The sequence below is a fragment of the Bos indicus x Bos taurus genome, chromosome 25 (assembly GCF_003369695.1).
Source record: "Bos indicus x Bos taurus breed Angus x Brahman F1 hybrid chromosome 25, Bos_hybrid_MaternalHap_v2.0, whole genome shotgun sequence".
NCBI lineage: Eukaryota > Metazoa > Chordata > Mammalia > Artiodactyla > Bovidae > Bos > Bos indicus x Bos taurus.
This window is the reverse complement of record NC_040100.1, coordinates 40,107,627-40,134,812: the sequence shown is the minus strand read 5'-3', so window position 1 is coordinate 40,134,812 and position 27,186 is coordinate 40,107,627. Positions and strand designations below refer to the sequence as shown.

At 57.9% G+C, this 27,186-nt stretch overlaps 1 protein-coding gene across 14 annotated transcripts; it reads left to right on the top strand.

The window, feature by feature from the left end:
- The first annotated feature begins 803 nt into the window (after nt 1-803).
- Nucleotides 804-13,638, top strand: LOC113883776 (elastin-like). Of its 14 annotated transcripts, none has more exons than XM_027527749.1 (41): nt 808-1,435; nt 1,631-1,663; nt 2,169-2,198; nt 2,312-2,341; nt 2,939-2,974; nt 3,188-3,217; nt 3,300-3,332; nt 3,415-3,486; nt 3,720-3,806; nt 3,910-3,963; nt 4,218-4,265; nt 4,715-4,747; nt 4,831-4,890; nt 5,845-5,874; nt 5,957-5,989; nt 6,103-6,132; nt 6,261-6,296; nt 7,068-7,097; nt 7,179-7,211; nt 7,301-7,336; nt 7,525-7,554; nt 7,941-7,982; nt 8,332-8,361; nt 8,440-8,472; nt 8,569-8,604; nt 8,936-8,965; nt 9,057-9,089; nt 10,116-10,169; nt 10,303-10,335; nt 10,412-10,453; nt 10,545-10,577; nt 10,690-10,725; nt 11,392-11,436; nt 11,716-11,757; nt 11,857-11,889; nt 12,309-12,377; nt 12,459-12,488; nt 12,759-12,872; nt 13,034-13,078; nt 13,182-13,235; nt 13,465-13,638. In XM_027527749.1, the coding sequence occupies exons 1-41, from the start codon at nt 1,204-1,206 to the stop codon at nt 13,470-13,472; spliced, it is 1,878 nt and encodes a 625-aa protein (XP_027383550.1). In that variant the 5' UTR covers nt 808-1,203; the 3' UTR covers nt 13,473-13,638. The 14 variants fall into 14 exon arrangements, with proteins under 14 accessions (XP_027383557.1, XP_027383553.1, XP_027383552.1 ...); XM_027527757.1 differs by having other exon boundaries at nt 809-1,435; nt 3,774-3,806; XM_027527756.1 differs by lacking the exon at nt 13,034-13,078 and having other exon boundaries at nt 804-1,435.
- Nucleotides 13,639-27,186: the final 13,548 nt, after the last annotated feature.

Here is a 27,186-nt window from a genome sequence, read left to right as displayed (position 1 = left end):
GTGTCACGGGCATGGTCACATCACGTGTGCACTCATGTGCGCGTGCCCCCAGGGGTGCCGGCCCTCGTGTGTGGGCAGAGTGAGCAGCAAGGGTACAGGGTGTGTGGGGGAGGCAGAGGGGGCTGTGCTGGGAGCACCACCAGTGAGGAGGACCTGGGAGAAGCCCCCCCACCATTGCCCACTCCTCACTGTAGCCCCACTCCACGCCTCACCCTCCCAGGCTGCCTAGTGTAGCTGGCTGGACCCTGGACTCCGGACTCCTCAGCTCGAGATGACAGGGGTGGCTGGCTGGGCAGGGGGCAGGCTAGCAGACAGAGAGTGGAGGCTTCAGGACTAAGGTCCAGGGATCCTGAGTCCCTGCTGTCCCCCTCCAGCCCAGTGGGGGCCCACAGGAGGAGGAGGGGCTGGAGTCTAAACCCCCCATGCCTGGCATGTCTTAGGCCTGCCAATCCTGGCCTCCAGGACTCAGCTCTCCACCAAGCCCCCTCCCCGGGCCCCAGCTCTAGGCTCATCCACCGCGAGACAACCTGCTTGCACCTCTGCCCCCCACTGCAGCTTAAGCAGCTCCCCTCCCGGCCCCCATTCTGTCCCTAAAGTTAGAGTCAGTGCTGATGGAGCAGAGCAGGAGAGGGAGATGAAGCTGGAGGGTGGGGGGGGCGGCGGGTGGAGCCTCGTACAGCGGATGGGCCCCCGCTGAGCCTTTGAGAAACAGCATAAACTGGGCTGAGGGTGCGTCAGCCATCCCTGTGTGTCCCCGTCCCTCGTGGAAGGGAGGCTCAGGCCCACACGTGCCAACCTGGGCTCAGCTGGGGGCAGAGGGTCGGCGTCTCCTGGTGTGGTCGCTGCCGCCTCCAGGATTAGAAGGAGTGGACTCATCACGCACACGTCCGCTTGTGCAATAGTGACGACATCCTGATGTGCTACCCTGTTCCTGGGCCACTTACCCCTGTAACACTGTCTCCTTCCTGTAACACACTAACTCATTCAGAGGGTCCCCTGCCAGCCACACCCACGTTTCTGGGCTTGGCTCCCCTCTCACCCCCAGCTGTGTCTGGGCTGGGCCTGGGGTGCCCACCTGCCCCTCGCCAACTGGCGGGGGAGCAGCTGAGCCTCCAGGCCTGACGCCAGGGCCCCAGCCCCTGACAGGGGTGGAGGAGCCTCGGGGGGCTAGGTGGGAGCCTGTCCCAGCTGTCAGCACCCGTGATGGATGAGGAGTGGGGCAGGGAGGAGGCTGGGGCTGATCTCCTGCAGCAGCAGGAGGTAGGGGCTGGCCCCCTGGGGTCTGCCAGCCCAGCGGAGACCCTGGCCCCCACCCAGCAGGGGTGTTTAAAGGCCCACAGGGTGGTGCCCTCCCACTCTGCCGGCATCATGAGTGCTTGGGCCTTCCCCATAGCCCTTCTCCTGCTCGGCCTGACCTCTGAAAGCCTGCAAGGCGGTGAGCGCCAGCGGTGGGGCTGCCGGCCGGTCTGGGGGTGTTGGGGGAGCACTGGGCCCCAGAGAGGGAGGGGAGGGCCTGTGGAGTCTGGGCCGGGGCAGGGTTTGGGGAGGCTGGGGGACAGATGCCTGGGACCTGCCCCTTCTCTGTCCCCGGGGTCCCTGCCCTGAGTTAGCACCCGGCTTGCTCCCCTAGGGCTCCCTCCATTGTCTCCGGGCCTGGGGAAAGGTAAGTGGACCCTCCAGACGCTGGGCTCAAGGAAGAGGGTCTGGTCTTTCCCTGGCAGGGGTCTGGGGGCTCTCTGGGATCCAGATCTGGGGGCCCCGGAGAACACGAGGCGTGTGGCCTTGTTCATGTCAGCTCAAGTATGAGGAACACAGACACCCCGCACCATTGGAGGGGGATTGAGAGGGGGCAGAACCTTAACTCGGTGTGAGGAAAAGAAGCCAGAGGAGGAAGGGCCTGGTGGGGGAGGCGGGGGGAGGGGGGCAGGTTGCAACAGGAAAGGGAAAGGACCTTGCCTGGGGATCCGCCCCCAGGCGGCTGGCCCAGACCCCTCCCTCCTCGCCAGGGACCCTTCCGCTCCCCCTGCCGCCAGTCTGCTCACCCTGCGGTGATCCCCGGGGAGCCTGAGGCCCGGGGGTGGGGGGGGCCGCACCCTCTCGCTTTGCAGGGAGCATGCAGACTCAGCTCCTTGCTGCCCCCTAAGTCCCCCCTCTTCCCGACCCCACAGGCTTAGGAGGCTCCAATGGCTATCGATCAGGTACAGCTGGTGGAGGGGAGCGCAGGGGGGGTCCCTCTGTGTCCTCGCAATGGGCACCCTAGCTCCTGGCCCCTCCTGCCCCACCCCCGCTCACCTTCCCGTTTCCCCCATAGGCTATGGCCCCCCCAGTGGTCTAGGAGCAGGTGAGGCATGGGAAACGGGATTTGGGTCTGGGGGAGGCAGCCATCTCAGAAACATCAGGGACCCCCGTGCTGCTGCCCGCCCCAGAAACCCACCTGCCCCCCTTCCTGCAGTGTCTTCCTTGTCCTTTCCTCCTTCTCACCACCTCCTGCCGCCCCCCCCAGGAGTCCATCAGGAATCCACCAAGGCCATTCTGGTGTCATGTCACCCAGTACCCACCTGGGGGTACAACTCTTTCCTCTCCCTGCTTGTTCCCTGGCTGCCACAGAAGCCAGCTCCAGGGCACGCACCCTGGGCTCAGAGCGAGGCCCCCCGGGGTAGCTCTGAGCAGAGGAAGGGAGGAAGGGGTCTGGGCTCCCGGGAGCCCCCCTATCCACACCCTCACGCCTTCCCCCTTCCTTGGAAGGGACGACTGGAGCTGAGTCATCAGGCTCGGAATGGCTGAGGGGTGGGGGGCATCCGGGGTCTCTCACCCAGTCTCCCCTCGGCTTCCAAGCGGGTGTTACACCGCAGAAGCCGGGTGGGCCCGGCCTGGCCCCAGCTCTCTCTCTGTCTCCCCATCTTTCTCTCACACCCCTCACCTCACTCTCTTCCCCCAGGGTTCGGGAATGGGCGGGGGCTGGGAGCCCAGCCAGGTGAGTGGAGGGCGGGGAGGAGGACTGGGCTCCCAGGCCTCAGAAGGGAGGGCAGGATGGATGATTCTGGGGATGGGGGCCAGACAGGAAGCTGTCTGTCAGGCTTGCTGTTTCTGGTGGGGTCCAAGGTGCTGCACCCCCCACCCTAAACCTACCTGGTTCGTGGCTTCCTCTCCCTAAACCTACCCAGTTCATGGTTTACTCTCCCCACAGGCCCTCCAGCTCAGAATGGCTACGGAGCAGGTAGAGGTGGGGCCAGGATTCTTGGGGCAGCCCGGACACGGGGTGTCCCGAGACCGTCCCTTGACCCCTGTCTCCTTCTCAGGCGTTGGAGGGGGCGTGAAGCCCCAGAAGCTGGGTGAGCCTCACCCTACCTGTCCCTCCCGGCTCTATGCCCCTTTCCCTCACTCTCCCTGACCCCGCCTGCCCTGTCTCCCCAGGTGTCTCTCCAGGGTTTAGGAACGGGAACGGGCTGGGAGTCGGGACCCTCCCGGGTGCTGCTGCCCAGCCAGGTGAGGTGGGGGAAGGATGGGTGTGGGTAGCAGAGAGGGGTGTGAAGGGTGCATCAGTTCACCCTCTGGAGGGGCTTCTCCCCGGGTCCCCCAGGGCAGAGCTGGTGACTCACTGGAGGCAGAGGCAAGGTCCGTAAAGGATCCTGTGGCCTAGTTTGGGGAACAGAGAACACAGAATCGCTCCCCCTTCAGCTGAGACCCCAAATGCCCCCCCTTACCTCTCTTTCATGGAGTCCCAGGAAGAGGCTGGGTCCCTGGGTCCCCTCAACCACTGCCTCACTCCCCAGGCTTTGGAGGGGGCGCGAAACTCCAGCAGCCAGGTGAGCCCTGCTCCCTGACCGTGTGATGGCCCTCAGATCGCCTCCCCGTCTTCCCACCCTGGCCCCGGCCCCTGCCCCCTCCACCCTTCCTCTCTGTCTCCAGGGTACGGAAACGCGCTGGGAGCTGGTGCCTTCCCGGGGCTGGGAGCCCAGCCAGGTAAGGGCGCCTGGGGCACCACGCTGGGGTCCAGGGATAGCGGAGGGAGCGCGCAGAGCTGGAATCGAGGAACCCGTCGGGGAGAGAGTGGTGTAGTGCAGGGGGCCGGAGACGCAGCCTGGGGGTGCGGGGCGTGGAGCCTCCGCGGCCCGGTGAGCCCCGCCCCCGTCCCGGCGCTCCCCCTACGGATCCCGGCCCGTCTGTGCGCCCCGACCTGCCCAGCCGTGACTAATGGCCTCACCTCCTGTCCGCAGGATTCGGGGCTCGAAATGGTATCGGCGCTGGGGCTTTTCCGGGAGCAGGTGAGCGTTGGGGGGCAGGGCTGCAGGGAGGGGCAGGCAAGGGGGTGCCCAGGGACTCGGCCCCGCTCTTAGGGGAGGGGCTGGCTGGGTCAGCGTCGGCCTCTCTGTCTCTCCCCGGGGCTGGGGTGAGGTCAGGGAGAGGCCTGCGCTCCCTTCATCCAGCCGCTGCTGCCACTCCTCTGGCTGGGGCTGGGGTCCTGGGGAGGGTCCAGGCTCCCCGGCCCCTCTCTGGGCATAACTCTCTGAGAACTGTGGAGGCGGTGCCCCGCTCATCGGGTGAGGACACCCCCGGAGGTGTGAGCCCACCCCCGGCAGCCCAGACCCCACCTCCCTCTCCCCACAGGCCCCACGGCTCAGGGACAGGGTTGGGGATGATGGGGGGGGAGCTGGCAAGCGGGTTTGGGCTTAGGGTTCACCAGAGCTTCACCACGTCTGGGTCTCTTTCTCAGGAATTGGAGGGGGCGTGAAACCTCAGAAGCCAGGTGAGCCCCACCCTGTCCCTAGCTCCCTGCCCTCTCCCCTCGCTGATCCTCCCCCCTTACTCCCTCCTTCTCTGTCTCCCCAGGACTCAGCGCTGGGAATGGGCTGGGAGCTGGGGCCTTCCCCGCAGCTGGAGCCCAGCCAGGTGAGGGCGCTGGGCCAAACTGGGGTGCTGGGGAGGAGCGGGGCAGGGGCTGAGGAGGGCAGAAAACTGGTTTATGGGAGAGTAGGGGCTGGGAGGGGCCCACATACACGAGGCTTGGGAGGGGGCGTGACACCTCAGAAACCAGGTGAGACAGACACTCGCCCCTGCCCCTCCCTGCCCTTGTCCCCACCCCAAGTCCTCCCTAGTGCCCCATCCATGGCTCACAGAGGGTACTGGAACGGCCTGGGGGCCCAGCCAGGGAGGGAGGCTAGGGCCCAGGCTGCTGGAGGAGGGAGGGGTCACTGCCGTGTCCTACTCTGGACTCCTAACAGGGGCCCCTTAGGGGTTCACTCCTTCCACCACCTTTCCCAAGTGCCCGTCTTAGCCCGGCCTTGACTGCGCACTGCAGACCCCACGCCGGTCAGCCTTTGGGCTGCAGGCCCGCTGGGCCGAGTGCCCAAGCTGGGACCCCTGGGTGCCCGTGCGGACTGAGGTCAGGACTTGGGGGAGAACCCACCAAGGGCGGAAAGCCGGAGGGCAGAGCCCAGGGCTGGAGGCCAGCGGGGACCTGAACCTAGCTGTGGGATTCACCTTTGTGGTTTTACGCTGGGAGTGAAAGAGCTGGTCTACCTGGAGTAGGAGAACTTAGGGAGGAGGCTGCTGGCATTGCAGGGGGGTTGGGGTGTGCAGCAGTCAGAGTGGGATCAGTGTGGATAAGACCCCAGGAGTCTTCGGGGCCAGAAGGAGGAGGAAGGCTGGATCTGCGGTTCCTGTCTCAGCTGCCGCTGTCTCCCCAGCCCTTTTCCTGGCACAGGTCCCCACGGGGACCTCCCCACCCCTCTTGTGAACCTACCCAGGCTGGATAGAAGAATTGGGGGGAGGGCAGGGGTCCAGGCTGGGGCTCACCCCCACGTCAGCATTGTCTGGATTTCCTATGTCCCCCCGCCCACCCAGGTCTCGCAGCTCCAAATGGCTTTGGACCAGGTAGGGAGGGGACCAGGGGAAGTTGAGGGGGGAGGCCCGGAGGGGGCACTCCAGGGTCCTTGACCTGCCGGTCTCTCCTCAGGCTTTGGAGGGGTTGGGAAACCCCAGAAGCCAGGTGAGTCCCGCTCTGCCCTGTCGGGCTCTCGGTCGGTCTGTCTGTCCATCCTCTCTGTGTCTGTGCTCCTTTCAAGCCCTGCTTCAGTCTCAGGCCTCTCGCTGTCTCCCCAGGATTCAGGACTGGGAACGGAGCCCAGCCGGGTGAGGCCCGGAGCTCTAGGGCCTGAGGGCTCACCCAGGGGGTGGTGGATGAAGGGGAGGGGGCTGCCCCTGGCTCTGAGGGAAGACGGGATCCGGGTGGACTCACTGGACATTCTCCTTGTCCCCAGGCCTTGGAGCAGGAGGGCTGAAACCTCAGAAGCCAGGTGAGACCCGCTGTCCCGTCTGGGGTCCCACAGCAAATACTCATTCGGCAGCCAGGTGGTGGGGGGGCACATTCTTGGGAGGAGGGGCCAGAGGCAGACCGTGCCCCACTGAGAAATCTTTAGCTAGGGCATCCCAGAGAGAGGACCAGAGAGGGAACAGGCTCTGGAAGTGGCCACGGGCCATGGTGACAAGAGCCCATGCTGAGAGCAGAGTATGTGGTTGATGAAGGGATGTCAAGGGCCCCCTTCCTGCCTGGTTGGTGGGGGTGGGGGTGACACCAGGGGGGACCCCAGGCAGGCAGGATGGCTTTCAGGCTCCACAGGGAGGCTGGACACCAGGACGAGGACCTGCCCAGCTGGGGTGGGATGGGGGGTCCGCATCTGGGCCTCGTCTTCCATCCCCCCGCCCCCAGGCCTTTGAGGGGCAGGATTGATGAGGGATTGAGAGGGGCTTGGGGAGAGCCTCTGGGACCCTGGTTTTGCCTGGGCTCTGGAGGGGGCCACTGGGACTTGCCTGGTGGCTCAGATGATAAAGAATCCGCCTCCGCAATGCATGAGACCTGTGTTCAATCCCTGGGTTGGGAAGATCCCCTGAAGAAGGAAACGGCAACCCACTCCAGGACTCTCGCCTGGAGAACCCCATGGACAGAGGAGCCTGGTGGGCTACAAGTCCACAGGGTCTAAAGAGTTCAACACGACTGAGCGATTGACACTTGCCCCTCATCTTAGCCAGGGTCCCAAACTCCTTTCTCACCCCTCCCTCCCCCACAGGCCCCCTGGCTCAGAATGGCTACGGAGCAGGTACCAGAGGGTTGGGAGAAGCCAGTGTCGGGGTGCTGGAGCTCTGGGGTGGTCTGTCACCTGCTCCCCATTTTTCTCCAGGCTTTGGAGGGGGTGTGCAAACTCAGAAGCCAGGTGAGCCTCAGCCCCACCTGTGTCTCTGTCCCCCACCTGGAGTTTGCGGCCCCTTCCCCCCTCACCTTCACCTCCATCTGTTCCCCCAGGATTTGGGAATGGAAACGGACTGGGAGCTCAGCCAGGTGAGAGTGGTGGAGTCTGGAGGCTTCCACATGCCTATGTCCTTTCCCGCCTCCTTTCCAGGCCTCATGAGGGCTGGGGAATGATTGAGGGGTGCTGGGAGGAAACCCCCAGGATTCCAGCCTTCTGGCTTGGCTTCCGCCTCAGCCAGACCCCAAATCTGCCCAGCTCACCCTTCCTCTCCCCACAGGCCCAGCAACACCGCAGGGATATGGAGCAGGTAGGAGCAGAGGGGCCCTTGGGTGCCCAGGATGGGGGGGTTTGGGCAGGCTTCTCCCCCTGTTCCCATGTCTTCTTCAGGCTTCGTGGGGAGCATGAAACCCCAGAAGCCAGGGGAGTCCTACCCTGGCCTCGTCTCTCTCCATGGACCCCCGGAATCAGAGTGCCCCCACCCCTGCCTCCTCGCTCTAAGATCTGGGCGTGGGTTGAGCGTGGGCCTTCCCGGGGCAGGGGGTCCGGAGGGCAGGCTCTGAGTAGAGGGCAGACGAGGCTGGCTTCAGAAGCCAGGTAAGGGGGAGACCCCCCGGAGCCCCCTGCCTCGTCTCTCTCCTGCTTTGAAGGGGTTCACCTTCAAACGCTGCCCTCCTGCCCCACTTCCCTCCCCAGGCTACGGTAATGGAAACGGACTGGGAGCCAGGCCGGGTGAAGGTAGCTGGGCCCGGGGCCTCAGGGGGTGGGGGTGAGAAGGGACGTGAGAGGTGGGGGCCGCAGGAAACTGAATCTTGGGGCCTAGGGGTCCAGGGAGGCCTAGAGGAGTCCACGTCAGCCCCGCTGCCTGCCCAGGCCTAGAGGCATGGGAAACCCCAGGTGTCAGAGGCGAGCAGGCTGTCCTGACCCTCCTGGGTCCCTCTGGCCTTCTCCCCCTGTTCACAAGTGGAGGGTGTCCAGGGGCTCCAAGGACCCTGGGGAGAGGAGGGGGCAATACCGAGGGGCCCCCATGCTGGCCTCACCCCTCAGCCTCACGACTAGTCTTATCACCGCCCCCCACCCTGCACAGGCCCTGTGGCTGAAAATGGCTATGGAGCAGGTAGGGGGGCCCTGCCCAGGGAGGCAGCGGGGGCCCCGGGGGCCCGGGGGCCCGCACTTACTGTGTGTCCCTCACCAGGCCTGGCGGCCGGCGTGAAGCCCCAGAAGCCAGGTGAGCCCGCCTTAGCCGCCTCTCCCCGTCTCCCCAAAACCCTGAGCTTCCCTGCCTCCTTTCACATGCCCGCCTCCATCTCCCCCGCCCCCCCAGGATTTGGGAATGGTAACGGACTGGGCGTCCAGCCAGGTGAGACTCGCGGGCTCTGGGGTGGAGGTCGTGCCTGGGCATTCTCTCCTGCCTCCCTCTAGGCCTCTGAGGGTCAGGATGGGTGATGGGGTCCCCACCAGCCCCCCAGCTCAGAACTGAGGAATTGGGAGAAGCTGGAGGCTAGGCGAGAAGGAGAGAAGAGGGGGCAAGGGCCTAGATCCTGCTCTGAGGTGCCCCTCCTGGGCTCCTTGGAGAGGGTGGCCATGTAGCAGAGGAGGCTCCAAGTTCTCTGGTCCCTACACTGGGAGGAAGGGGGCCCCAGTTTCCGGCTTCCTGTGCACCTCAGCCTCTCCCCGCCCGGTCCCCACAGGGCCTGCAGCTCCCGTCGTCTATGGCCCAGGTACAAGAGTGGGTGCTGGGGGGCAGATGGAGGGGGACAGGCTCAGAGCAGGTCATGGTCCCTCACCTGCTCCCACCTCCTTCTTCTCTAGGAGTTGCTGAGGCCATGGAGCCTCAAAAGCCAGGTAAACTCTCCTTTTCTCTCTACCTGCCCTGTGATACTGTGATTTGTAAGAGGAAATAGGGCTTCCCAGGTAGTACAGTGGTAAAGAACCCACCTGCCAATGCAGGAGACACAGGAGACATAGGTTTGAGCCTTGGGTGGAGAAGGAAATGGCAACCCACTCTGGTATTCTTGCCTGGGAAATCCCTTGGACAGGGGAGCCTGGCGGCTATAGTCCATGGGGTCGCAAAGAGTTGGCTGCTGCGGCTGCTGCTGCTGCTAAGTCACTTCAGTCGTGTCCGACTCTGTGTGACCCCATAGACGGCAGCCCACCAGGCTCCCCCGTCCCTGGGATTCTCCAGGCAAGAACACTGGAGTGGGTTGCCATTTCCTTCTCCAATGCATGAAAGTGAAAAGTGAAAATGAAGTTGCTCAGTCGTGTCCGACTCTTAGCGACCCCGTGGACTGCAGCCTACCAGGCTGCTCCGTCCATGAGATTTTCCAGGCAAAAGTACTGGAGTGGGGTGCCATTGCCTTCTCCGAAAGAGTTGGCTATGACTGAGCGAATAACAACACTGGGCAGATGACCCCATGGAGGTGCTGGGAGTGGCGTGCTCAGAGGGGATGGGAGCAGTTAAGTGCCTGCCTACGGGTCTAGTCCCTGCTTTTCTAGTGAATCGATTATCTGATAAGTAAAATGTTTCCCTGTGTTCTGTAAGCTGCTCTAACAAATTAATCAAACCCCTCTCTAAGGAGGGGGTCATGGGAATCTCTGATCTACAGCCAGCTGGTCAGAAGCACAGGTGACAACTTGGACAGGAAACTGGTGGCAGAAATGCGGGGTGGGGTGGGGGGAGCAGTCTTGTGGGCCTGAGCCCGTGACGCTGTCATCTCCAGGTCGACCCTGGCAGACTCGAGTCACACTGCAGGGCCCCCCGGTGCAGTCTGGACTTGCTGTCAGGATTGGAGCCCCGCCTTCTCTCTACCCCCAGAAACCATCTCCTCCCGCCCTTGCTCTTCCTCGTAACCCCTGCCTCTGTCTCTCCAGTTTACAGGAATGGACTGGGAGCTGGAGCTTTCCCAGGCCAAGGGGCCCAGCCAGGTGCGGGGCAGGGGCAGGCCTGGAGTTCTGGGGGGTGGGGAGGTGGCCCCACTGGATGAAGAGCTGGGTCCTTGGGAAGAGGAGGGGCAGGGTGGGGTCCACGGTCACTCAGCCTCTGCTGGTCTCCCCCCAGGCCTGGGAGGGATCGTGAGCCCTCTGAAGCCAGGTGAGTCTATCCTCTTCTCCTCTGCCCCCTCTGAAGTGTCCTGGGCCCCTGCCCTCATGTCCACGCTTCCTCCCAGGATACACGCCGCCGCTGGGGAATGGGCCACAGCTCCTCCCAGGTGAGTCTGGTGGGGGCCTGGGGTGGGGGGAGAGTGCTCCTTCCGCCAGGAGGGCTGGTTGGGCCTGAGGTGCCCTCCGTCTCCCCTGCAGGCCTCGGAGTGGGTCTGAAACCTCAGAAGCCAGGTGAGCCTCCCCTCCCTGTCCTGCACCACCTCCTGCCTCTCCTTTCAGAACCCGCCTCGCCCCCACCCCCCACCCCCGCCCAGTGCCCTTCACATCCATTTCTCCCCTCCAGGATATGGCAACGGCAATGGGCTGGGGGCCCAGCCAGGTGAGACAGGGATGGAACAGAGGGACGTGGGGGAATGTTGTTGGATGCTGGGGCGGGGTGGGCAATAGCAGGAACCACAGCAGGCGGCTGAGTCCTCTTGTCCCCAGAGCAGACTGTGACCCGTGGGAGCTGGGCTTTTTCTGACATGGCTACTGTCCCCCTGGCAGCACCTTATCTGCCCTAAAAGCCACCGCAGGTCATGGCTTGACCAGGTGGAGGCCAGGAGGGCAGCCTGGAGGCGGCGCCGGCCTGGGGTCACTGCCCTCTCCCTTCCTCCCCATCGAGGTCCCTGCAGTGGTGGGGTTCTTGCCAAGCCTCCCACTCCAGGGATCCCTTCTGATAAAGGGGGTGGCTGGGGCCTGAAATCCCAGCCACCTCTCCCAGGGCAGGATGGCAAGTTCCCAGGTCAGTGCCGACTGGGGGGCCTGAGGGGCCGTGGTGGGTAATTGGTCCCAGGAGGGGCTGGGGTTGGCTGGGCTGCTCAGAAGCCCCCTGGCCCGATCTCCAGCAAGTCAGTGAAGAAGAGCCTGAACCCTGGCCCTGAGACCCCGTGTGACTGCCTGTATGACAGCACCCCCAGGCCCCAGCCCTTCCCCCGTGGCTTCCTGGGGCATACCCCACCTGCCTCGCCAGGGGCTCACTCCTGTCCCCTGGCCTTCCTTCTAGTGCCTACTCCAGCCCTCCAGTGGGGACCGAAACCTCAGGAAGCAGGTGTGTGTCTCTCTGCTCCCTCTCCGTGCCAGATTATGCCATTCCATCTCCCTTGTTTCCTGGCCGCCTCAGGTGTTCAGGCGTCTTAAGGCCAGGAAGTCCCTCTCTGAGTCTACCCTTGGTCTCTCGTGCTGCTTTCTGACTTCATGTCTTCTGATTTCCATTCCCTGGGGATGAGGAGAGTCCCTTCTGCCTCAGAGTCCCCAAGGTCCACACACGGGCCCCAAGGAGTGAGGGCAAGTCGGGGTCCTCCCCACTCACCTCCATTTCCCCTCACAGGGTACCAGCCCCCGAATGGCTACGGACCAGGAGCAGGACTGGGTGAGGAGGCCCTTCTGAGCTTCCCCTTCCCATTCCCCCTTTCCCATCCCCTGCCTCCGCCAGCCCAGGTTATCTCTGACCCAGCCTCCTCTCCCCCAGGCTTTGGTGGTGGCCTCAGGCCCCAGAAAGTCGGTGAGCCCCCTGGGCCCCCATGTTGGGCATGAGTCGCACCCCCTCACGGCGAGCATGGCTTGTCTGTGTGTCTGTCTCTGTCCGTACTTGCCGGGCTCTCGCGTACTAAGCGCTGGGCCACATGGATGGCCAGAGCCTGTGCGGTGTGGGTCCAGTCTCAGGTCAGAGTAGAGTGACCAACTGAACAGGTGGGGAGGGAGGTGCCCGGGGTTGGGGGAGCCATGGCTTCCTGAAACTGGGCTGTAGCCCTTAGCTGCCTGCAGGGGCAGGATTGTGGGAGGCCCTCTCTAAATTGCCTCTGAGTCAGTCGGTCTGTCTGCCCACCCCTCCCTGTCTCTCCATGAGCAGGTCACCCTGCCCCCACCCCCTGAGGCCCCCGCCCCTCCCCAACCAGCCCCCCTCCCACCGCTTTCCTGCAGGTTTGGGCTACGGCAACGGCAACGGTGGTCTGGGAGCCGGGTTCTTCCCTGAGGTCCGCCCACAGCCAGGTGCCTGGGGGGCTGGGGGTGAGGTGGGGGGCTTTGGGCTCAGGGGTGCTCGTGTTTCTGACCTTGTCTTTCGTCCTCCAGGGTTCCCAGGGGCCGATGGCTTTCTGAACGGTGAGTTGGGCCTAAGCGACTGAGTGCAAGGGGGTAGGGAAAGGGCTGGTTCTCTCACGGGTGTGGGGAAGCTGCCCCTGTGCTCCCCAAAGTGGCCACTCCAGGCCCTGGAGGAAATGGTAAGACACACTGAGAGGGCAGAGGGGGCCCTAGCAAGGGCGGTGGGGACCAGGCCAGGTGGGCAGGGGGCTTTGAGAACCAGGAAGGACCGGCGCATCCTGGACACCCAGCTCCAGAGGGCAGGGGTCCCAAGCGGCTCTCCTCCTTCAGGTCAGGCTGCGGGCCTGAGGGGCTTTCCCTGGCCCTCCCTCCGGGCCTGGGGGGCTGCCTTGAAGCCTACATACCGGGTCGGGGGCACATACCCAGAAGTCGGGAGCCAACCAGGTAATGGGGTGTGCGGAAGAGTGCTGTTGCAGGAGTGGCTGCAGGGAACTGGGCTCTGGGCCCACCTGACTGCTCTGCAGAGAGGGAGGCGGGCACTCCCGGCAGAGGGCGTAGAGGTGGGCATGAGGGACTCAGTATCCTCACCTCCATCTCTCCCCCAGGGCCCTATGGGCAGCTGAGGCCAGAGCTGGGCCCTGGGCCCTTGGGTGATTAGCGGTCTCCCAGGGCCTTGGGTAAAGCTGGGAGTGAGCAGAAGGACTCCGAAGTCCTCTGCTGACCTGGGTGCCCTGGCTTGTCTCTGTGCCTTAGGAGACCCTGAGGTGAAAAGAGGCAGCAATGGCCCCCTGGGAAATGGCTTTGGAGGTGAGAGGGAACTCAGGGCCCCGCCCCCAGCCACCCCATGCCACCATCATCACCCCTCCGGGCTGCACTGGGGGCAACCCCGACCTGTGGGAGGAACAGATAGTGGCTCTCAGGCCACCTGTGGGTGCCTGGTGGGTGGCTGGCCCCAGAGATCCGATAGAGGGCCCGTGTCCCCCAGGAGGTGAGCAGGGGCCAGAGCTCAGCTGGGCCCTGCTCTGTCTATGCCTAGGCCGCTGACTTCTTGGGAAATGCTGAGCACCCGAGCACACCCACGGCCTGTCCTGAGCGCCTCTGCATGCAAGCCTGGTCTTCAGGCAAGGCCAGCCAGACCCTCCGGCTTGGCTTCTGGCCTGGGGTTTCCTGCAGGCTGGAAGTCTCAATAAAGGCAGTGTGCTTCCCTGTTTGCCTCTGTGTGCTGTGTGGGGGGATCACCAGCTGGGCTGGGGGACCACCTGGGCCTGCAGCCTCCACCCAGCACCTTATTCATTCCTTCAACAAACATCAACACAGCTGTGTGCCAGGGGCTGTGCTCCAGATAGGGGCCACATGAGCACAGAACAAACTCAGGCCTGCTCTCAGGGACAACACGTGGTCACAATGTAGAGATGGAGCCATGTCCACGTTAGGGGACTTGTGTGTTACACATTGTGTTCATGCTCAGTTGAGTCAGTCGTGTCTGACTCTGCGACCCTATGGACTGTAGCCGGCCAGGCTCCTCTGTCCATGGGATTCTCCAGGCAAGAATACTGGAGTGGGTTGCCATGCCCTCCTCCAGGGGATCTTCCCAACCCAGGGATCAAACCTGCATCTCCTGCATTGTAGGTGGATTCTTTACCCACTGAGCCCCCTGGGAAGCCCACATGATACATTAGGACTTCCCTGGTGGCTCAGCCAGTTAAGCATCTGTTTACAATGCGGGAGACCCGGGTTCAATCCCTGGGTCGGGAAGATCCCCTGGAGAAGGAAATGGCAATCCACTCCAGTACATTACTTGTGTTTTAATTGATAATTAACTTACTAAAATGATCCACTAAAAATTTAGTTTTCCTTAAGCCTTTATACTTGCTTCCAGATATCATTGTATTGATTCATTTTATAATTTGGATGTAAAACTCACTTTCACATTCTTAGATTAATAGTTAGATTATAAATTTGTCAGATCAGCTTCTCCCTAAATATTTAGCATGCTTTACAAGCCTGATACTCAATTCCCTTAGACACTTCAAATAATTATGCACATAATCTACTTGATCTCTTAACAGGGTTGGGGTGTGTGTGTGTACAAATCCAACCAGTAACTTTCTTCCTAAGCACTTAAGGGGTTCTTGGAAATCAGTCAGACATTTAATATCTCAGATTACTGAACACTTTCAAACATTTTAAAAAGCTAGTTACTAATCCAGTATCAGTAATCAGTGCTACTTGAATGCTTCCTTTTCTTATCCCACGATTATAAATTTAATCACCCAGAAATGTGGAAGCAAATTTATTCTCCTAGGCTGGGTCCAGAATTGAGGTTGCACAACTGGGGATTAATCTGCTCTTCTGAACTTTGACCTGGGGCTTGGGTGGTCCCAGAACTAGTGTCCTTGAGTCTCTGTTCTGAGCTATGCCTCCCCCAGTCTACACCTCTTGAAATCTGGTGAAGTTTTACCTTAACTGAAAAATTTGAGCTGAATAGAGTTGATGGGATTTGCCACCCAGGGAGGAACTCAGATTGTTTTTCTATGGTGTGATTTAAGATAACAGATAATAGACCAAAACCTGACTGCAGTGTGCGAAACCTTGAGGAGGTTGTGTAAACATTATTGGAATTCCAACCTGATATCTCTTGAACGTGAAGTCGCTCAGTCATGTCCGACTCTTTGCGACCCCATGGACTGTAGCCTACCAGGCTCTTCTGTCCATGGGATTTTCCAGGCAATAGTACTGTAGTGGATTGCCATTTCCTTCTCCAAGGGATCTTCCCAACCCAGGGATCGAATCCCGGTCTTCTGAATCGTAGACAGACGCTTTACCGTCTGAGCCACCAGGGAAGTATCTCTCAGCCTACCTCATTTAATTTGCTCTATTTGAGAATCATCATAGGCTTTTGCTTTTTCATAAAAGTATTGATTCTTTGGGCTTCCCCTGCGGCTCAGATGGTAAAGCGTCTGCCTGCAATGCGGGAGACCTGGGTTCAATTCCTGGGTCGGGAAGATCCCCTGGAGAAGGAAATGGCAATCCACTCCAGCACTCTTGCCTGGAAAATCCCATGAACGGAGGAGCCTGATAGGCTACAGTCTGTGGGGTCTCAAAGCCTTGGACACCACTGAGCGACTTCACTTTTTTTTTCTAAGAAGCTCAGTCGGTAAAGAGTCTGACTGCTATGCAGGAGACCTGGGTTCGATCCCTGGGTCAGGAAGAGTCCCTGGAGGAGGAAATGGCAACCCACTCCAGTATTTTTGCCTGGAGAATCCCATGGACAGAGGATCCTGGCAGGCTACAGTCTATGGGGTTGCAAGAATTGAACGTGACTGAGCAATTAAGCACAGATTGATTCTTAAAATATCATCCTGTGGACTTTCCTAGTAGTATAGTGGATAAGAATCCACCACCAATGCAGGGGGTAACGTCCAATCCCTGGCCAAGGAATACTCCACATGCCAGATCAGATCAGATCAGTCGCTCAGTTGTGTCCGACTCTTTGCGACCCCATGAATCGCAGCACGCCAGGCCTCCCTGTCCATCACCAACTCCCGGAGTTCACTCAGACTCATGTCTATCGAGTCAGTGATGCCATCCAGCCATCTCATCCTCTGTCGTCCCCTTCTCCTCTTGCCCCCAATCCCTCCCAGCATCAGAGTCTTTTCCAATGAGTCAACTCTTCGCATGAGGTGGCCAAAGTACTGGAGTTTCAGCTTTAGCATCATTCCTTCCAAAGAAATCCCAGGGCTGATCTCCTTTAGAATGGACTGATTGGATCTCCTTGCGGTCAAAGGGACTCTCAAGAGTCTTATTCAACACCACAGTTCAAAAGCATGAATTATTTGGCACTCAGCCTCCTTCACAGTCCAACTCTCACATCCATACATGACCACAGGAAAAACCATAGCCTTGACTAGATGAACTTTTGTTGGCAAAGTAATGTCTCTGCTTTTGAATATGCTATCTAGGTTGGTCATAACTTTCCTTCCAAGGAGTAAGCGTCTTTTAATTTCATGGCTGCAGTCACCATCTGCGGTGATTTTGGAGCCCAGAAAAATAAAGTCTGACACTGTTTCCACTATTTCCCCATCTATTTCCCATGAAGTGATGGGACCGGATGCCATGATCTTTGTTTTCTGAATGTTGAGCTTTAAGCCAACTTTTTCACTCTCCTCTTTCACCTTCATCAAGAGGCTTTTGAGTTCCTCTTCACTTTCTGCCATAAGGGTGGTGTCATCTGCATATCTGAGGTTATTGATATTTCTCCCAGCAATCTTGATTCCAGCTTGTGTTTCTTCCAGTCCAGCTTTTCTCATGATGTACTCTGCATATAAGTTAAATAAGCAGGGTGACAATATATAGCCTTGACATACTCCTTTTCCTATTTGGAACCAGTCTGTTGTTCCATGTCCAGTTCTGTTGCTTCCTGACCTGCATACAGGTTTCTCAAGAGGCAGGTCAGGTGGTCTGGTATTCCCATCTCTTTCAGAATTTTCCACAGTTTATTGTGATCCACACAGTCAAAGGCTTTGGCATAGTCAAGAAAGCAGAAATAGATGTTTTTCTGGAACTCTCTTGCTTTTTCCATGATCCAGCGGATGTTGGCAATTTGATCTCTGCTTCCTCTGCCTTTTCTAAAACCAGCTTGAACATCTGGAAGTTCACGGTTCACATATTGCTGAAGCCTGGCTTGGAGAATTTTAAGCATTACTTTACTAGCGTGTGAGATGAGTGCAATTGTGTGGTAGTTTGAGCATTCTTTGGCATTGCCTTTCTTTGGGATTGGAATGAAAACTGACCTTCTCCAGTCCTGTGGCCACTGCTGAGTTTTCCAAATGTGCTGGCATATTGAGTGCAGCACTTTCACAGCATCATCTTTCAGGATTTGGAATAGCTCAACTGGAATTCCATCACCTCCACTAGCTTTGTTCGTAGTGATGTTTTCTAAGGCCCACTTGACTTCACATTCCAGGATGTCTGGCTCTAGGTGAGTGATCACACCATCGTGATTATCTGGGTCATGAAGATCTTTTTTGTACAGTTCTTCTGTGTATTCTTACCATCTCTTCTTGATATCTTCTGCTTCTGCTTCTGTTAGGGCCATACCATTTCTGTCCTTTATCGAGCCCATCTTTGCATGAAACATTCCTTTGGTATCTCTGATTTTCTTGAAGAGATCTCTGATCTTTCCCATTCTGTTGTTTTCCTCTATTTCTTTGCATTGATCACTGAGGAAGGCTTTCTTATCTCTTCTTGCTATTCTTTGGAACTCTGCATTCAGATGTTTATATCTTTCCTTTTCTCCTTTGCTTTTCGCTTCTCTTCTTTTCACAGCTATTTGTAAGGCCTCCCCAGACAGCCATTTTGCTTTTTTGCATTTCTTTTCCATGGGGATGGTCTTGATCCCTGTCTCCTGTACAATGTCACGAACCTCATTCCATAGCTCATCAGGCACTCTGTCTATCAGATCTAGGCCCTTAAATCTATTTCTCACTTCCACTGTATAATCATAAGGGATTTGATTTAGGTCATACCTGAATGGTCTAGTGGTTTTCCCTACTTTCTTCAATTTCAGTTTGAATTTGGCAATAAGGAGTTCATGGTCTGAGCCACAGTCAGCTCCTGGTCTTGTTTTTGCTGATTGTATACAGCTTTTCCATCTTTGGCTGCAAAGAATATAATCAATCTGATTTTGCTGTTGACCATCTGGTGATGTCCATGTATAGAGTCTTCTCTTGTGTTGTTGGAAGAGGGTGTTTGTTATGACCAGTGCATTTTCTTGGCAAAACTCTATTAGTCTTTGCCCTGCTTCATTCCATATTCCAAGGCCAAATTTGCCTGTTACTCCAGGTGTTTCTTGACTTCCTACTTTTGCATTCCAGTCCCCTATAATGAAAAGGACATCTTTTTTGGGTGTTCGTTCTAAAAGGTCTTGTAGGTCTTCATAGAACCATTCAACTTCAGCTTCTTCAGCGTTACTGGTTGGGGCATAGACTTGGATTACTGTGATATTGAATGGTTTGCCTTGGAAACGAACAGAGATCATTCTGTCATTTTTGAGATTGCATCCAAGTACTGCATTTCGGACTCTTTTGTTGACCATGATGGCCACTCCATTTCTTCTGAGGGATTCCTGCCTGCAGTAGTAGATATAATGGTCATTTGAGTTAAATTCACCCATTCCAGTCCATTTCAGTTCGCTGATTCCTAGAATGTCGACATTCACTCTTGCCATCTCTTGTTTGACCACTTCCAATTTGCCTTGATTCATGGACCTGACATTCCAGGTTCCTATGCAGTATTGCTCTTTACAGCATCGGACCTTGCTTCTATCACCAGTCACATCCACAGCTGGGTATTCTTTTTGCTTTGGCTCCATCCCCTCATTCTTTCTGGAGTTATTTCTCCACTGATTTCCAGTAGCATATTGGGCACCTACTGACCTGGGGAGTTTCTCTTTCAGTATCCTATCATTTTGCCTTTTCATACTTTTTCATACTGTTCATGGGGTAGAGCAACAAAGCCCATGTGCCACGACTACTGAAGCCTGTTCGAAACCTGTGCACCGCAAGAAAGAAAAGCCCAACTCTAGTACAATTAGAGAAAGACTGCATACAGCAACAAAGACCCAGTGAAACAAAAAATAAATTAAAAGTATTTCTAAAAAGTCACTTTGGGGTCACCTCACATCAAGCAACAGTCTGAAATGGTATAAAAAATTAAGTAAAATTAGGGAAAAACAAATCATCTTGTGTTTCTCTGCCCTGAGATGTGGAACAAACCACATCATCTCTACTAGAGAACAGGATTAAGAGCAACACCTGGGTAGAGAGGCCACTAAGCACTGTCTCAGAGAGGGCAGTGGATGCTATCCCTTCTAACCAACCTAGAAATGTTCTAATAATTTATTGTTGTTGTTTTATTTGTTTACTTTTGGCTGTGCTGGGTCATCTTTGTTGCAAATGGGCTTTCTCTACTTGCGGCAAGCAGGGGCTATTCTCTGGTTGCAGTGTGCGGTTTCTCGTTGAGGTGGAGCACTGGCTCTAGGATGTGGGCTTCAGGAGTTGTTTCCTGAGGAGCGAACCAGAGTCCCCTCCATTGAGAGGCAAATAACCACTGGACCACCAGAGAAGACCCTAATATTGTTGTGGTTTTTTTCCCCCTAATATTGTTTTAATAAAGATTTCTATATTCTGACTTCGGGCTTCCGGCAGGTGGTGCAGTGGTAAAGAATCGGCCTGCCAGGCAGGAGTTACAAGAGATGTGGGTTTGATCCCTCGATTGGGAAGATCACCTAGAGATGGAAATAGCAGCCCACTCCAGTATTCTTGCCTGGAAAATTCCATGGACAGAGGAGCCTGGTGGGCTACAGTCCTGTGGATTTCAAGGAATCAGACATAACTGAGCACCAGAACCAACCTGGTTCCTGGCTGCCTCTTGAACTTCATATTCCGACTTTAAATCGGATCGACCATTTTTCCTTTTTTTCTTTTGTCACCAGTTTGTCTTTTATAACCATTCTTAATGGCACCCCACTCCAGTACTCTTGCCTGGAAAATCCCATGGACGGAGGAGCCTGGTAGGCTGCAGTCCATGGGGTCGCTAGGAGTAGGACACCCCTGAGCGACTTCACTTTCACTTTTCACTTTCATGCATTGGAGGAGGAAATGGCAACCCACTCCAGTGTTCTTGCCTGGAGAATCCCAGGGATGGGGGAGCCTGGTGGGCTGCCGTCTAGGGGGTCACACAGAGTAGGACACGACTGAAGCGACTTAGCAGCAGCAGCAACGTTACCGCAAATGCTACATGTCAAGCTTTGCTATTGAGTTGGTATCTTTTCATCTTTTCTATGGGCTTCCCTGGTGGCTGAAACGGTAAAGAATCTGCTGCAATGTAGCAGACCCGGGTTAGACCCCTGGGTCAGGAAGATCCCCTGGAGAAGAGAATGAGAACCCACTCCAATATTCTTGCCTGGAGAATCCATGGAGTCGCAAAGAGTCGGACACGACTGAGTGACTAGCACACACATGTACACGCACAGATCACTGGATGGAAATTTGCATGGATCTTGACCCACAAAGAGCATCTCTTAAGGACAAACCCCAAAAAAGAGGCGATCCATAAGCTCTGTTTTAAGGGCTGTCACAGGGGGAGGAGCGGGAGGTCGGGGCGTCGAAGCGGGGCTGCAGAGGCTAACTGGACGCTCAGGCCAGTTGGGGGCGCCCACTGAACACGCAGTGTCTGTTCTCAGGGATAGTGGGGATGAAGCCTGTGGCACCTTGGAGCACTGTGATTGGCTGGGGCTGAGGGAGGGGCGGGAAGAAGGACTAGACAGAGAGCGCTACTGTCTCTGATTGGCTGTCAGTGATAGCTCCTGACGCCGGCGGGAGAAATGTGTAGGTCGCCGGCGCACTGGCCTTTGATTGGCTGGAGTGCGGCAGCGCACGACCGATTGGCTGGGCCTCTCTCAGAGCGACGCGTGGCCACCTGCTGGAGGGAGAAGGCCTCGGCGAGCCACGCGCTGTGGGCTCTGGAGCTGCGGCTGTGGCCAAGCTGGCTGCCCGGCTTCCCCGCTCCCGCTCGCATCCGCGGCTGGCCCGCGCCCGCGTCCACTCGCGGCTGGGCCGGTCCCCCGTGTCGCTGTCCCTGACCCCCCCGCCCGCGCCGTCCCTGCCTCACCCGCCGTTGCCGGGACTCCCTCCGGGCTTGAGCCCCGCGCCGCCGCCGCCGACCTCGGCACTCGCCCTGGCGGAGCTGCCGCCGCTGCCTGCGCTCCCGCTGCGGCCCGCGCCGCTGGCTCCCTGGGGCCCAGGCGCCCACGTGGCGCTGCCGGAGCTGCCGCCCGAGGCCTGCGTGCCCGCGCCACCCGCTGCCGCGCTCGCCCTGCAGGACCTGCCGCGGCTCCCCGCGCCCGCGCCGCCGCCCGCGCACTTGTCATTGCCGCCGCTGCCAGAGGCCGCGGCCGCCGCCACTCCCGGTCCCGTGGGCGCGCGCGGCCGCCCGCCCCTCATCGCCGAGCCGCCCCCGCAGCCGCTGCCGCCGCTGCCTGCACGGCCCTCGCCCTTCAACCTGCTGGCGCCCCCCGTGCCTCGAGACTCCTGGCCACTGCCCGCCTTCCCCCCGCCGCTGCCGCCGCCGCCCCCGCCGCCCTACTTCTTCCTGTCTCCTCCCTGCTGAAGACCCGGCCCTCCCCGCCCAGGAGGGGCTGCGGGCGGGTGAGTAGGCAGCCCTACCTGGACCCAGGGACTGTGCCCCTCGCCGCCTTCCCCTCGGGCAGGTTCAGAAGGCGTGGGTCGGAGCACGGCCTGGGGAGAAGGGAGGGCGTGTCCGGAGCAGCTTAGGTTGGAGAAGGAAAGATCAGGCCTGAAAATAAACTCATTTGAAGATTGGAGTCATTTCTTCCATTTTTTCCTACTGCCTTACAAGAAGCCTCTGGCCTGGTCATTTGAGAATGGAACTAATTCCCTGTACTGATAAACTGGCTGGTGATCTGGGCGGGTGGGGCTGAGGAGCCCACAGCACACCGCTCGAGAAAATGAAAACAAAAAACTTGAAATACTTTTACTGCTGCTGCTGCTAAGTCACTTCAGTCGTGTCCGACTCTGTGCGACCCCATAGACGGTAGCCCACCAGGCTCCGACGTCCCTGGGATTCTCCAGGCAAGAACACTGGAGTGGGTTGCCAGTATGCAAAATGTCTCATTTTCTCTTATATAATAAAAGGTTTGAATACTATCACTAAAGTCCTCTGCTCAAGTTTGTATGGCTTCTTGGAAACTCAGACATGCCTTCTAAGTCTTAAGAAGTCAAACTTTCAGCTGAAATAGATCCTAGGGTCCCCTGGGCCCGGGAGCACCAGGAAACCAGTGGTGCTGATGGACAATCGATACTTGGCCTTGGAACAGGAGTGTCACATGCAAGGGCTGTGAAGTCACACCGACAGGATAGGAAAGCTCCCAGGGTGAGTCATGAGAGGAAGCCCCTGTCCTCTCCGCATCCTTACCACCCGCTTCCACCCCCCTTCTCCCCAGCGTGTACAGCACAGAATAAAGTTCCCTTTGTTACTCAGGTGGCTTGGGCTCAGGTAACCAGGCAGACGCCCTATCTCAGTGGGCTCTTCTACAGCAGATCAGGAGTGGTATCAGGAAGCCAACTTGACCTCGGCGGACCTCTGAGAGCCTGGGACCCAGGAGCAAGAAAGGAAGTGGATGAGTTTCCCGAGACTGCTGTAGCAAACCACCACAAACTGGGTGACTTAAAATAGGAGTTTATTCTTTCCTGGTTCTGGAAGCCAGAAGTCCAAAATCAGGATGTCCCCAGGCCACACTTCTTCCCAAGGGTCTAGGGTAGCATTCTTCCTTGACGTTTCTGGCAGTTCCATGTGTTCCTTGGTTTGTGACTCCATCACTCCAAACTCTGCCTCCATCTTCAGAGGACCTTCTCCCTTGTATCTGTATCTCATATCTCACCCCATCTTTTTTCTCTTATGACACTTGCCATTGAATACAGGGCCCACCCTAAGTCCAGAATGATTAAGGATTAAGTAATTAAGGATCTTGAGACATTCCAGAGCTTGGATTGTTCAGTTGATAAGTCGTGTCTGACTCTTTGGGACCCTGGGGATCACAGCATGCTGGGCTTCCGTGTCCTTCATCATCTCCCGGACTTTGCTCAAACTCATGTCCATTGAGTTGGTGATGCCATCCAACCATCTCATCCTCTGTCGTCCCCTTCTCCTCCTGCCTTTAATCTCTCCCAGGGCTTGGGAGCCACCCTCATCTATACAGGCAGTGTCCTCCTGCTGTGGGGCTGACCCACCTGCCATGCTCTCTTTCAGTTTCCCTAAACCGTGTTTTAGGCTCTATCCTTTGCTAAACCTGAGACTTGGGTGCCCTTGGAGTCCCTGAGCAGGACCCAACAGACCTAGTGTCTTGATAAAGCTCTCAGTGAGTGAAAGTCGCTCAGTCGTGTCCAACTCTTTGTGAGTCGAATTTGTGAACTCTTTGCCAGGGAATTCTCCAGGCCAGAATACTGGAGTGGGTAGCCTTTCCCTTCTCCATGGAATCTTCCCAACCCGGGTCTCCCGCATTGCAAGCGGATTCTTTACCAGCTGAGCCACAAGGGAAGCCTCAGTGACGAACGAGAAAAATAGACTGACTTTCCCCTGAGCTGAATGGTGGCCCAGTCCCCATGGCTGCCAGCTCACTGCTTCCTCTCCCCTCTTTGTGTCCTATGGCCCTCCTGCCCTCTGAGCCAAGACTCAGACAGTAAACAAAGACAAGACAACGTGGGCTCCTAAAGAAGACAACATTCTCAGAGCTTCAGATGGATAACTGCTGCTGGTGGAAAGCTGACAAGTATGACTGATAATAAAGTTAATCGTTACCCAGTCAATGGAGCCGGCACAGGTTTACAAGTGAAACTGTCATTATGCTCACACACACACACACACACAATCAATACCTCCAATAAATCCTAAGATATGCAGGGCACATGGGGCCTGGGCCAGTGGCCCTAGAGTTCGGCAGGGCAGGCTTCTCCCTCTGGTTTATAGCCAGGTGACACCGAGATTAGGCAGTTGTGAATTTGCCCAGCGAGACCTGTGTGGGGTTGACACCAGGTCTAACCCAGAGTCCACTGATCTGTGGGTGGCAAGCCAACACAGCCCTTTCTGCAACAGGGACACATGCTCGCGTACTAAGTCACAAAGTCTCGTGCCCACCTCTTTGCAACCCCATGAACTGGGCCCCGCCAGGCTCCTCCATGAGATTCTCCAGGCAAGAATCCTGGAGTGGGTTACCATTTCCTCCTCCAGGGGATATTCCCAGCCCAGAGATGGAACCCGAGTGTTTTATGTCTCCTGAATTGTCAGGCAGGTTCTTTACCACTGGCATCACCTGGGAAGCCCCGCTATAGGAACGCGGACAGGGTGAAAGTGACCCCAGGTGGAGGGTGGCTTCCCGCATAGTCAGACGCAGGGGGATGTGTTTACGGAGGCTCAGCCCGGCCATGGACAGATGGCACTGCCTCGGGGAAAAGTGCACCAGGAGGCCCAGCTCACCATCGGGAAGTTCAGTGATGCTGGGCATGGAGCCTGTGGCTTTGAAGTTGGTCTGTGGTTGCACCAGGCTTGTCCTGTTTCCCACGTGTTTTCTTGGCCAAGTTCCTTCGCTCTCTGAGCTTCCTTCCCTGCCTATAAAATGGGGGTGTGAGCTCAGGAAAATTATTACTGGGATGTCAATTTCCTCTGCTCCTTTTGGTTCAGCAGCCGGGGGCTTTCTGCCTCTATATCAGGGCCTCAGGAAATGGGGTGACACAGCCTTTGGGGTTGTTGTGCAGCCCCCATAGCCACCTCCTGACCCCTGGTGGCTCTGGTCAGTTCCCCCTCTTTTGTCCTGTTCCCCTGTAAGGGGATCGAGATGGACTATAGGGTTGGCACTGACCCGTCCCCCCTCGCCTCCATCTGAGCCCCGGTCTCTTGGGCCACCTGAGCCTCCAGCCCCTCCGCCCTCCTGAAGAGAAAAAAGGTTCGATTTGGCTCTTTCACTCCTCGGTTTCCTCCCCGCTTCTCCCCGCCCCCCACCCCCTGAACAGCAGGGAAGGTTCCCCTCCCACCTCTCTCCCTGGAGGCGGCGATTCCTGGGGACTTGGTAAATTGTCATTGAGATGGTAACTTCACAGTGGGGGTGCTGGTCTCTCCCCAACAATGGCCTTCCAACCCGAGTCCCTGCCCCTCTGTAGACCCCAACTTTAACCCTTCAGTTCCCAGATCCTACTGAATCAAGGCTGACCAGAAAACCCTAGAGAGGGCCCGGGGCCTCCTAGCTGTGGCCTAAGGAGGGCTGAGGGCTGAGGGTGGGCGGCACATTCCAGCCCCGGTCCTCCCCCCTCCTTGTTCTCTGACGAATGTCCCCACGTTGACTCCCCCTCTGAGCTGTGGGAGTAGGTGCCTTATCAGGAGGGAGAAGAGCAGAGATGTGTGGCAGGTGTGGCTGGGATTGGTCTCTGGGGGCAACAGTGAGAGGGGGCATCTTCATCTCCTGAGCGCCCACCTCCCACGAGGCTGCACGAGGGGCAGTGTAGAGGGTAGATGATGGGATCTAGGAAACCTAGGGGCCGCTTAGTGCCATCTCTGGGCACAAGCTTACCTGGTGTGTGCAGTGCTGCCACGAGGCCCTGTCGCCTAGGTGGGGCGGGCAGGCGGGCAGGGTAGAGCCGCCAGTGGGCTTGGTGGGCCTCAAAAGCAAGGCGTCCCTGACGCTTCTTCCCTGGGCTTCCCCGGTGACTTAGACAGGAGAGAATCTCCCTGCAATGCAGGAGACCCAGGTTCGATCCCTGGGTGGGGAAGATCCCCTGGAGGACGAAATGGCAACCCACTCCAGTATTCTTGCCTGGAGAATCCCACGGACAGAGGAGCCTGGAGGGCTACAGTCCATGGGGTCGCACAGAGTCAGACATGACTGAACGACTAACACAGTAAAGCCAGTTCTGACTGCAGGATGACCCACTGTCCCCGTCCCCCGCATCCTGATGCAGGACTCTGCTCAAACTAGTAATTACCAGGCAAATCAAGATGAGCTGGTGGCCTTATACTCTGGGCCAGAGGCAGACTGTCTCCAGGCCTGGAGAGAGAAAAGGCCCCAGGCTGGGGCTGTCCAGGATGGGAGGCCTTTTGTATGCGCGGGTCGGTGGGCCCTCCTGAGAACGGGGCTGGTTGCCGCCTGACACCTACCCAAACCTGTGTGACTGGATTCCTGGCAGCCCTGGAGGGAGCCCACTGAAGGCTTGCCTCTATTTGCCCTTCTTCTTTCTCCACATCCCCCCTTCCCCCATGAAATGTGAGTCCTCAGGGGCCTGGACGAGCTGGACAACCCACCCTTGCTTCCCCCTGCTCATTCCAGCCAGCAGGGAGCTCTGGTTATTTCCCAGCCTTTGCATCAGCACCCTCCTCCCCACTCTCAGGCCAGGGCAACCAGGTTGGCCAACACTCTGCTCCTCTCTGGGCAAGGTCTCTGCCCGTCTCTGGGGAGGCTCCCCAGCCACTGGAGTCCACTGGTCAGACCCTCTGATTGGCACTGGCCTCAGTCTCTCCGCCTGCAATGCGGGAGGCCTGGGTTTGATCCCTGGGTTGGGAAGATCCCCTGGAGAAGGGAACGGCTACCCACTCCAGTATTCTGGCCTGGAGAATTCCATGGACTGTATAGTCCATGGGGCCTCAAAGAGTTGGACAGGACTAAGTGACTTTCACTCACTCAGTCTCTTCATTTAAGGGGGAGGGATTCTCCTGCTTTTCTGGGGGTGCCCATCCCTTTACAGATCTGATCAAGATATAAACTTCTTTTCCAAAGAATTGCTGAAAGCTGTTCCCAGAGCATTGCAGCCACTTGAAGTTAGAATTCTTTGTAAATGCAGCCCCACTGGGTGGACGAGGAGGACAAGGGGATGACCTCTCCCCCAGGGTCCCAAGCAGAGCAGAGCAGCTACTAGGTGTTCATGGGGGGGGCGGTGCCCTCCCATCCCTGCCCCCATAGGCCAGATGAGCTCCAGCTTCCGCAGAGGGAGTGGGGGGAGAGGAGAGGCTCTCCCCCTGGAGTCCTCCCCATCACCCTGGAGATAGGAATTTTTATCAGCCCCCAACTCCCTTTTCACACAATAAAGCTCAGTGCTTAGTACCCAGGGAGGGGCTTGAAGGAGCTTATGCCTCCCCTCTAAATGAGGGGCTGCTGTTTGTGGGTCCTGTGAGGTTTCTCAAAGGGGTCTTTGAC

What these genes read in the sequence shown, in the direction of transcription:
- LOC113883776 (XM_027527749.1), top strand. Translation starts at nt 1,204, where the DNA reads ATGGATGAGGAGTGGGGCAGGGAGGAGGCTGGGGCTGATCTCCTGCAG. An exon ending in TCAGAATGGCTACGGAGCAG is followed by an intron (nt 3,218 to 3,299) that starts GTAGAGGTGGGG and finishes TCTCCTTCTCAG; the next exon opens with GCGTTGGAGGGGGCGTGAAG. An exon ending in CGCGAAACTCCAGCAGCCAG is followed by an intron (nt 3,807 to 3,909) that starts GTGAGCCCTGCT and finishes CTCTGTCTCCAG; the next exon opens with GGTACGGAAACGCGCTGGGA.